The 11,163-nt window shown below is 40.3% G+C and overlaps 1 protein-coding gene across 1 annotated transcript; it reads right to left on the minus strand.

The window, feature by feature from the left end:
- Positions 1–1,353: 1,353 nt before the first annotated feature.
- On the minus strand, positions 1,354–11,163 carry pros1 (protein S). Its single transcript, XM_073464080.1, has 14 exons — positions 10,655–11,163; positions 9,892–10,049; positions 9,144–9,168; positions 8,975–9,058; positions 8,742–8,864; positions 8,429–8,554; positions 7,387–7,515; positions 6,997–7,237; positions 6,532–6,718; positions 6,216–6,380; positions 5,325–5,493; positions 4,244–4,380; positions 3,898–4,126; positions 1,354–2,522 (listed from the first exon to the last, which is right to left on the minus strand). Exons 1-14 carry the CDS (start codon positions 10,731–10,733, stop codon positions 2,335–2,337), a joined length of 2,040 nt encoding a protein of 679 aa, XP_073320181.1. The 5' UTR covers positions 10,734–11,163; the 3' UTR covers positions 1,354–2,334.

The following is an 11,163-nucleotide window of genomic DNA, read 5'->3' on the forward strand; positions in this document are numbered from 1 at the left end:
ATTGTATGCTACTTTTACTCCACCACATCTGAGTGGCAAAAACTGTACGTTATACTTCATTACTAGTTACTTTTGAGATGACATTTTTGTCAGGCCAGCCGAGTGAAAACCATGGATCTCCAAATTCTGTGATTTTAAACTATATTTCTTTTCTGATAAACTAAATGATACAAAAATACCACTGCAAGTCAAAGCCTTGCATTTTAAGTCCTCCTTAAGTAAAAGTACAGAGGTACTGTTACCAAAATGGACTGAAAGTATCTAAAGTAAAACGTATGCAGCAGTCGGTCTTATATTGTTTTTATTACTGATTTACTGTAATGTAATATAAACAGCATTTTATTGTAGCAGACAGTCAAGGGAGAGTTCGTTTGACTTCTTTATAGCCTGTTGGGTGGTTTAGTCTACAACAATGCATCATATTTATGAGATGTTTGTATGTTTTGTATTGTAACTCTTAACTATGTAAATCTTAATCTGTAAAGTCAATCTGGCTGCTTCTTGTTCCTCTTTAGTGGTGGAATCAGATCAGTCATCACACAGCTTACAAGAAACTGTCAACGCAGTTTATTTTCAACTCTTACCTACTTTTTCCAAGTAATTTTCCTTTCTGTTTTGTTTCCCCTGAAACATGAGTTACCAAGTGTCCTTTCCTGTTTTTATTATCTAATTTCTTTTCTGTTCAGCCAACACCAGTCTTCTTTGCTTTTTGCGTTCTCTCTGTATTCCCATTTCTGTATCTAGGCCACCAGGCCACATTGTGTCACATGCTGAACTATTCTGTTGTCTCATACAATAAAATGGCACTTTGGTAGTTTATTCTATTGCTCCTCAGTCATTATTACGTCTTAATCTTAATTAGTAATGATAAGAAATATTGTTATGTGCCTGAAAACAGCAATATAATTATTTAAAATACTGTTTTAATATATGTACATGTATAAGCCCAAAGTCTAAAACTGACTGATCATTGCCGAGATCTCCTGGCAATTCATGAGTGTGATGATTATATTACTAATATAAAGTTTGACCAATATAATGTGTAGTATATATTGAATACATTTTTTAACCTAGCCGATGGCAGAATGGAGCACGATGGTGCAGGTACCGAGCTTCCATCCCTTCCTACAGAAACCACAAAATGAAGGAGAAATTACTTGACGTTAAAGAAAATCACACCTGAGTTAAGACTGTTTCGTAAATAACTGATGTGAGTTTGTTGTGTCACCAACGACTTAAGACATGAGTCCTGAAAGAATCAGAAGGTCAGCTCAAAAACTACCAGAAATTCATTTTGGATAAATCGAAGAAGTTTCCTGTTAAATGCAGGTACTGAAATTCAATCGGATCAGGTTGCTTTGACCAATTTTATTACACCAAACATAAAACAAACAACACTGAACAACTACATTTAAGTTATATATTAAACATGGCTTGTTTTATATACAAGAAGAATTCTGAACACAGGAGACCTGAAGACAAAGATAGAAATAGAAGCACACTAAGTTGTAGTTTTGCAAGAGTAACCACACATCTGGTGACAGCTATGGAGGGTTCTGGGAACAATAAAATGATAAACCATGTTCCTAAATGTTACTGAACCAATGCAAACACCTCAGAAAAGCGGAGCTCCTATACTGGATGGTGATTCAAACAAGACAATACAACAGAACTGGATCGAAAGCGCAGAGGCTCAGCTTTCTCCATTGTGGTTTTCACCTTCACAACCAACAACCACAATTTCAGCTTCTTGTCTCCAGTAGTCTGCCTGCATGAAGAGTATTGAGACATAATACCATGACTGAACAACAGGGACAAAGATGCAGGTGGTCTCAAAGCCTGGTCAACAGTGACCATTTGTTTATTCTTCGACACAAACATAACCATCTTTTGCTCCAAACGTGACATGGGTGCTGCAGAGCTCAGCTCTTTTCAAATGTTTCTTGGAAAGCATTTAATTCATTGCAACAAACTGCTACAACTACGTTATCCAGACATCCAGCTTCCGACTAGCTCAATGGCAAGCAAGCTTTCGTTGTGCCTCACTAAAAAAAACAAATACCCCAGAAAAAAGATGATCCCAGGACAGAAACAAAAATACTGTATGGATAAAAAGCATAAGACAAAGCTTAAGATTAACCCATCAGAGAAAGTCGACAAAAATGACTATAACCGTCAACCTCTATCTCCTCTTCTTGTCACTTCTTTCTCATCCTCTTCCTCCCTCCCATCTCCTCTCCTATACCTCTTGTTCCAAAATATCCAAAGAAGTAGTCGCTGTGGGATGCTGACTAATGTGGTGGCTGCTTAACGTGATCCGGTTGTTAATTAAGGTCATTCTCTGTGCGGATGTGGTGCATCAGGGTGACTGTCAGGGGCAGACACAGGAGGACAGGAATGGGACTTAATACTGTTATGTTTGCTGAGAGCCTCGTCAAAGTCCAGCTGCTGGTCGTTGATAGAGATTTCCATGCAGCCGTGGTAGAAGGCCGTCACAGGGGTGGCAGGCAGTGGGACATCGTCTGAGAAAGAGAGTGGAACAGTCAGTGAGAATGACAGTAATGACGGACGATAATGGAGATAAGTCACACTGTATAAACCCTGACCTTGATGAATTCTTTTATTTCGTCATAAAACAACAAATCTGCCAGTGTTGTTTGTTCAGAAGAAGGAAAAGTAACTGATGACAAAGTTTTTAGACATTGTAGTGGGGATTACAATCTCGGTCTGTCAGCTCACTACTTTGATCTGGACTGAAATATCTCTACAACTACTGGATGGATTGCTGTAAAATGTTATACAATCCCCATCCAAAAAAGTTGTGACACTGTGTAAAACTCAATCATTTTTGACAGAAAACAACAACTGAAAACAGTACAAAGACAGCTTCATTGATTTTTATTAAATTGCTTATTCTGAATTTGATGCCAGCAACATGTTGAGACAGGGCCAACAAAAGACTGGGGAATGTTGCAAACACCTGTTTGGAACATTCCCCAGGTAAACAGGTCAAATGGTAACAGGTGTTAGTATCATGATCGGGTATGAAAGGGGCATCTTGAACGGCCTTGTTCACAAGCAAGGATGGGGCGAGGTTCTCCACTTTGCGAAATACATGATTGTATAAACTAAAGGATATTGCTACATGATGTCAGAAAAAATTGTTTGCTTGCTAATAATTGCATTCTGCTTTTGAATTTGCTTTACACAGAGTCCCAGCTCTTTTTGGAATGGTTGCACAGCCATTCAAAAATAGCCTTCGTGATCCCTTGACTGTCCTCTAGCTCCACCATGAGGTTGACATTTGAGTTTTAGTGACATATTGGACTGATTGACATGAAATCTTGTACAGTCATTCATGTTCCTCTCAGGATTAAGTGTGATCAATTTAGCGACCCCTTGATTTTTAATCTAGCGCCATCATCTGGTCAAACAATCTTAAATCCTTTAAAACCAATGACATTCCCAGTCATTCTTCCCCAGCTATGCTTTTGTGTTTAACAGCATGAGAAAAACTAATGAAAAACATTATACCTATTATACTTCAGCATATTAGAATTGCCACTGTTAGTATGACAACTTGCTGACATTAGCATTCAGTGAATTAAGTGCAGCCTCACAGAGCCTCCAGCGAGAGTAGCCATCAGTTCTGCTGTTACAGCAAAATCGAGAGGAACCTCTTTTAGGTTTGCTTTGAACTTCTTTTCCGGCATATAGAAATATCTGTTAAGCTCACTTATAAAAAGATGATGGCTGGTTGATACTCATCTCTAAATGATTATAGCAAGGAAACACATTGGCTCTTTCATGGTGATCATATACAGTATATCTAAAAAAGTATGCTTATGTTTATCTTCAAAAGAATCTTTTACACTTTTAGTTGCTGCTTTGACTGACCTGGTATCCCACCAACATATGTACTGACTGGGTTCTGCATGGTGGCGTTGAGGCGCTCAAGTGCCTTCCGCAAGTCATCAGACTTCATGTAGGTGACAGTAGAGGAGTTGGCTGAGATCTGGATTTCTGTGGGAGTCACATTCACATGCACTGTCAGCCGGTCGGGGTAACACAACATGAGTGAGTCCAGCGTTGCGACGGAGACGCCATCCAAGAACACTTGCAGATTCTGGAGCATGGAGGACAGAAACATTTAGGTTAAATCATGTGTGTGTTTGTGCTTGTATATGTGTGGAGACAGGCAGACATATACATCAGAAGTGTTTGAAAGTTTGACTGAACTCACAGCGTCTTCTTCTCCCTGTGTTACCACAGCAACCGACAGGGGGACTGTGTTGTTGTATACAAGAGCAAAGAGGACACCTGTGCTGCTGGACGGACGTATGTTCATGTTTACGTCCACATTCCAGCTCCCAGAATCACCTAGTTACACACACACACCCATACAAACAGGGAAACTTAAGTTCAAGTTCGGGCATGATATGGAATATATTAGAGCCCAACCGGTATATCGCTTACATATTGGCCTATCAAAGATATGTGAAGAGAAAAGGTTATAATGTAGAAAAAGATACTCTGGATAATTTATAATTATTAAAATCACAGTAAATTGACTGTTTTAGTGCACTGAAGTCATTTTAGACAATCATTTTTATTGTTAAACTGTAAAATTATACTGCCTGTGTTACATATCTTTGTCACAAGTGTTTGATAACCACATTTCAGGGATCACAGCAAAAAATGTGTGTGTATCAGCCGATTTATTGATATCCAAATTTTAGGTATCAAGTACCAAATATCAGGTATCGGTCAGGCTCTACGATATATGAAACATGCACGGGTGTAAAAGCTACAGTGGAACTGACTATTGATGTCTACTTTGTACCTGTGCCAGTCTATATCACATCATAAAACATGTCTTTACTTAAAACCCAGCTGGGCCAACCTGTGTGGAATTGTATGCTCTCTTTATTCATTTGTTTCCTTCAGGTGCTTCACTTTCCTCCCACCCCAAGAACACACCCATTTTTGGTAACACTTGTTTACAGCAACAACATGTATCTTCCTGTAGAAAGATAGTTGATTGCTGAGTCTCATCTGATCTCATCAATACTGACGCTTTGGGTCGGTGTCCAACCTGAGCTGCCAGCCCAAAGCTTCAGAATTTGACGATGTGGGAGTGAGACTCAACAATCAACTATCTTTCTCCAGGAAGTTTTGTTGCTTTTAGCCAAGACACCATGCTCAAAACTACATTTGATGTTGTAACACTGTTGCAGTGGCTACTCAAAATATTCAGTATGGATTGAATGCAGAGGCCAAATTAATCCAAAATGGATTAATATAGTACAACATAACTTACTCACTGTAGTTAATGTTGAATTGTGCCAGTCCTGCTCCAGTGAAGAAAGATCCTCGCTCCACATACACAAAGCAATGTTTACTCTTCTTCTCCTGGATGACCTCCTTTACCCCAGATGCCCCCTGGTTCATCAAATTCCAGCCACGGATACAACCGTCAAGTCGAGGGTTTATCTAATGGAGGGATCGATACAGACATTTAGTACAACCTTACATTGGAACTGGTTAAATGTGATTTCCCATATGAATTAATTCATGATGTTATTAAAGTGGTTCTCGTACAGTTGTTAGATGTGGTCACAGGGGAAAAAAATCAATTTTAGCTGAGTGATTCATAGGTATGAGACAAAATATTGTTACGGGAATACATTGTATTACTTCCTATTGTGATACATTATTGATACACTGGCACCAAATATCACCTGCATCATTTAATTTAATAATTAAATCATGCTCCTAACAGATTGCCATGTCATTTCAGTGGGGGATAGCTGTGTCCTTCCTCAAAAACATTTTATCTCCAGAACTGTATATTTTCTGGCAGTCTGATCTTTATAGCCAGTTTATGGTTACTTTACATTGATATGATGGCACACATAGACATGGACAAGTTGTAATCAGAGTGTGCGTGTGTGTTAAAGAAGTGAATAATTGTGAATAAATAAATAATTCCTTCTTTTTGCCTTTTTAGGGGTATTTTATATTCTTCAGTTACCAGACTTTTGATGTATTGAAGATTATTGTCTTACAATGTATCAAGTATCGCAGAAACACTGTATTGTGATACCATTGTTATTTTGGTCAACGTATCGTCAAAGTATGGTATCGTGAGTTAGTCTGTGATTCCCACCCCTTGTGATTCATTGTGTGTGTATGCTTTCAGATGACCTGCTTACAGGTTTGATGACATTGTCGGTGCGGTTGGGCAGACCAGCGATGTAGACTTTCGTCTCCAGTTTGCCGTTAACTGAAGTAAAGAGACTCTCTGGGCTGTTGATGCTCATCACAGCTTCTTTGCTGATCTTCACACTGATGCTGCTCTCCAGTTCATCCACAGAGATCTGTATGTTACACATCACAAGTCTTTCAGTTTAGCACCATAGCACACGGTCACCACAAGACAATCTACTCTCCATCAATTTTATTTAATGATTTGCACTTACCACAAGTTGAATAAATATAGGGAATTACTGAAATACAGCTCTTTCTTACCACGTGCCACTGTCCATCATTGATGGCTTTCCCTCCACTGGTGACCTTGAACGTGTGCTGGTTTTTGAACTGGACTTCAATGCGACCACCTCTTAGCCCCAGCATGAACCATGAGTCCTGGGAGGATTCTGCGTACAGCACAACTCCCTCTGGGTCAAATGTACGGAAGTCAAACTCAGCTGCAAACCTAACAACCGAAAACAGAGAGAAAGAAAGATTTTCGTCACTTAAAATCATGCAAACTTCACATCTATTAACATTCACTAACATCCATCTTACAATTACTGATTTTGTACAGGTTTTTTCCAGGTATTGACAGGTTGTTTTTTTTTGTTTTATCAATTTCAGTATGGTATGAAAATCAACTTCTAGAGGCTTCAAAAGCGCGCTAAAAATACACTTTTATGATTCTTTAAGAACGTAAGTAAGCAACATTGTGTATTTGGGTTTGCGATGGACTCTCACTTTGTGTTCTCCGGCAGACGGAAGCGCAGATAGATGACAGGAAGGCCTGCAAACTGCTCCCCCAGGTAAAGCATCTCAGCGTGTTTGTGGTCATACAGATCCACACAAACTGGGATTTGTTCACAGTATCGCTCGTCCTCCGCCAAACGGAGACCATCACGACCATCACAGTGACATGAATAGCTGCCCTCTGTGTTTATACAAGTCCCGTCGCACACATTAAATTCACACTCGTCCACATCTGCGACAACAGGAGAAGAAAAATTAACAGGCAGTGGTGGTAGACGGTGGATTTTTTAATAGAGGTGTAACATCAGTGGGCTTTTGACATATAAAGATCTGGTTAAATATACTCTGGTTAAGACAGTACATCATAACTTGAAGTCTCACCATTGCAGGTCCTAGAGGTGAAGTTATATTTGAAACCCTGGGGACACCGGCATTCATACATGCCCGGCGTGTTGACACATTTTGCTGGTTCTGCACAGATACTGGGGTACAATATGCATTCATCGACATCTGGAAAACAGTAAATCGAAAGACAACGGCTAAATGGTCTTGAGAGAATTTGTGATATAAACAGTCTCTGAACTAGTCTCTAAACTTCTCTGGGTTTATCCAACAAAGGGAACAATTAGACATTTTATGGGCTAAGAAGTGAACGATTTGATTTAAAAAAATATAAAATGGATTTATTTGAAATAGTATCAGTATTAGCTCCAACAAGAAAACATTATAATGAAACCATCAGCATGATCCTCAAAATCTCCACAGCCCATCAAAAAAAGGACAAAGCAAATTTACCAAACTGACTCATTCCATGTTTGTGAAGACTTTGTACTCATCGAGCATTCAACACACTCATAGATAAACAGTGAGTGAACTGTCCAGACAAAATAGGACGGATAGAATTAAGCGAAAATGAGACAATAAGCATCTACAAACTATAAGCAGGTCCTAACAGCTCACAGATATGAGACCAGCGGTCCATTTACAGCACAAAGGAAGGACCTGCTTTTCAGATTTTAAAAGCTTTTCACATTATATTGCATAAGAGGTCACCTCAGGGCAGCTTCAGAAATAACAAATGGTCAGGCCCCGAGGACAACAGCTGGACAACAGAGTTTTTGTTATGAAGTGTGCAGGGTTCCACCGTCCATATGAACAAATAAAAAGGAAGTTCTCACATATGCCACGTAGAAGCTGTGTTTGCTCAGCTGCTTAGTGGCTCTATATGTTCCTCTTCTATAGGGACGGTAAAACAGATGGATGTCTTCATAAATGTGACATAAGCCATTAATACACACACATGTGCGCGTACAGACACACACACACACATGCACACACACAGAAAGTACATAAAACTGTACCTTTTAACATTGTTGTAGTTAGGCTACATGACAAACTGCGACTAAAATGAATGAATTCTTACCCACACAGTTGATTTTGTTACTGATGAAGTAGCCATCTTCGCACAGGCACTGGAAACTACCGGGGAAGTTGTGACACTTTTGGTTACATCCTGCTGGATATTCAGGATCTGTACACTCATCGATGTCTGCCGAGTCAAAACATCACACACAACATTTAACAGGAGCGAGTTCAATCACTGTAAAATGGTTAAATTTATCAGTTGTAAGCTGAATTAAGTCTTAAGTCAGGATATTAGATGTAAGATATTAAGTGTACATGTGTGCTTATTTAAAAACTGCATTAAAACATGCAAGTGATGTATTAGAACTCACCGTCCTCACAACGTGGCCCCTTCCAGCCGGGTTTACACACACACGTGAAGGAAGCCTGACCATCCACACAGTTTTCTGAACCCTCCTTGTAGCATGGATAAGGCGTGCACTGGTTACTGATCTCTGCAACAAACAATTTTATGGACACACAAACAGGATGTTTGAGGAGGATGAAAGCCTTGATAAAAAGCATTTCACAAGTCTGACTAACAGACATCAAAAATGTTCTTTACCCGTCACACACGTGCGAAGGTCCGATGGGATGTCAGAATTGGAGTTCTGGTTGCTGATACCGACACGGTGTGAACCCAGACACACTGCAACGAGGAGAGCTCTTTATCAGAACAGGCTTGTAAAGGAAACTGATATCACATCACAAGATAATCAATTCTGCAAACTTACCAACATATTTGGGGTAGAAGTATTCCTGCAAAACACACAACAGGCAAGAGATTTACCAAGTTTTTTTTACATTTACATTTGACAATAAGGAAAGGTAGACAAAGAGTGTGAATGGCCTTGCCCTAGAATTAGTCAGTGAAATTATCCTAAAATGTAATAGCAAAGGAGCCATTATGAGGGGTGCAGTTAGTTGAAACTGCAAACCAGCAAAGAAAACATTTGATCAATCCTCTTTTACACTGATCTCAACATATTTGACATTTTTCTTATTCTTTCTTTCTTTTTTTCCTGTTCTTAGTCTTTATTTTCAGTCATTGATCTAAATGATGCTCTTATTCTGTTTGTAGTGGCTGCTTGTCTATGACTGTTGTATTGTTAGTTTTTATGCCTGTATTAGAAAGGTGTATCGTGTGTTTTATTCCACAAAAGCCTAACCAGGGACGAGGACCGCAAATTAGCCATGGCTAGAAGTCCTACATATGATGCCTGCTTGTACCATCTCTGTCAAAAATATGATAAACACACTTTAAAAAATAATATAATAATAACAATAATGCCTCTAGTCTGATCTATTGCATCTTTTCCACTTTCACTGCTTAATCCATCTCTGAATTTCCTTCTTTTTCTTCACCTCCTTGACCTGATAATCAGATCGCCATTGAGTATCACTTCATTCATTTAGTGATTTAGACTAGTTGCCCTCAGTTGAGACCACCGGTGAGATCAAGGGGGCTGCTGCTCCTCTTACCGTCTCCGGCTGGTTCTCAAAGATCTCTCTGGCCTCCTCTTTGTTGCACAGCTCCTCGATGCACTCCCTCTCCAGGTTGCCCTTCTTGTGCTCTTCAAACAGAGAGTTGGCTCTCTTGTGCCTGCTCAGGAAGTGGGACGCTGTGGTCTGGCTCAGGACTATAGGGAGAGACATAGACACACAGCCACACACTCATTCAAAAAGTAAAGTTATCTCTTCTTTGTCAGTGTTTGCTACAACGATCAGATGTGAACAAGCCAATGTAACCTCTTACAGCTGTGATTAATATAAGCAGGCATATGCAGCTACATTATAATAACACATGACTGATCCCAGCAGGAATTTAAGTCCTGCGTTTCCTCATGACAGATGGCTGATGTGGCCGGTGCCTGTATGGACAAAGTGGACAACCTAATTACTCTTCTGTGAATTGGCCTGGAAAAAAGGTCATTGCGAAACCGTTATTTCCCAGAAATGACCCCTAGTTGTTGTAACAAGCGGCTCATGTGGACCAAGCATTGTTTCACGGTGCAGAAAGGAGTCATGACCCCTCACACTTTCTGTTCTCTTTCTGCTGCTCTCATGTTAAAAGTTTTTTTTTTTTAAAAAACCCTCCTGAAACGGTTCCCATCTGCTCACATCCAAGCTGAAATCTGCTTTCAATCTGAGGCACTAAATACACTGCATCAGGCTGTTCCGTGAATTACTTCCCTACGCAGGGTTCAACATGTAAACCGCAAAAACCAAACGCGTCCATACTTACATCGATAAGCATCGACGAGCGTCACGAGAAATACGAGACAAGCCAAGGACTCCCCAAGTGCCCGTTTCCTTCTCCACATAGTCGAGCCGTTCTTCCTGCTAGGCCACGGTTTGGCTCTGAGTAAGGACTGGCTGAGCACAGGTCCGTGAGGGGAAAAAAAACTTTATTCTTCCCGAAAGTGTTTTCGTTGAGAGAGGAGGAGTGGCGGGGGCCGCCAGGAGAGCAGCCACAGAGGGGTGAGAGCGGCAGGCAGCTAGGGAGCGCTGCTGCTAATACCCTCGGGCACACTGCCATTGTTTACTTACATGCCAACATGTCACTGCTGGTCGGTTGAACTCATGCAGAAAGTAGGTTTGCGAAGCTTGTTACACTCGCTGTGTCAGTCAAGTTGCGTAGGAAGATGTCGAAACTCACCAAACTACGTGCATGGGCTGAAACAGTACTGTCGCGTGCTAAACTACAGACACGTAGAGCTGACATTCAGCCAACCGTCATATTTCGAACGTTCT

This window comes from Pagrus major, chromosome 4 (genome assembly GCF_040436345.1).
Source record: "Pagrus major chromosome 4, Pma_NU_1.0".
In the NCBI taxonomy this organism is placed as follows: Eukaryota; Metazoa; Chordata; class Actinopteri; order Spariformes; family Sparidae; genus Pagrus; species Pagrus major.

What these genes read in the sequence shown, in the direction of transcription:
- pros1 (XM_073464080.1), bottom strand. Translation starts at nt 10,733, where the DNA reads ATGTGGAGAAGGAAACGGGCACTTGGGGAGTCCTTGGCTTGTCTCGTA. An exon ending in GCTCGTCGATGCTTATCGAT is followed by an intron (nt 10,050 to 10,654) that starts GTAAGTATGGAC and finishes CTCTCCCTATAG; the next exon opens with TCCTGAGCCAGACCACAGCG. An exon ending in CGTCTGCCGGAGAACACAAA is followed by an intron (nt 6,719 to 6,996) that starts GTGAGAGTCCAT and finishes TTCGGTTGTTAG; the next exon opens with GTTTGCAGCTGAGTTTGACT.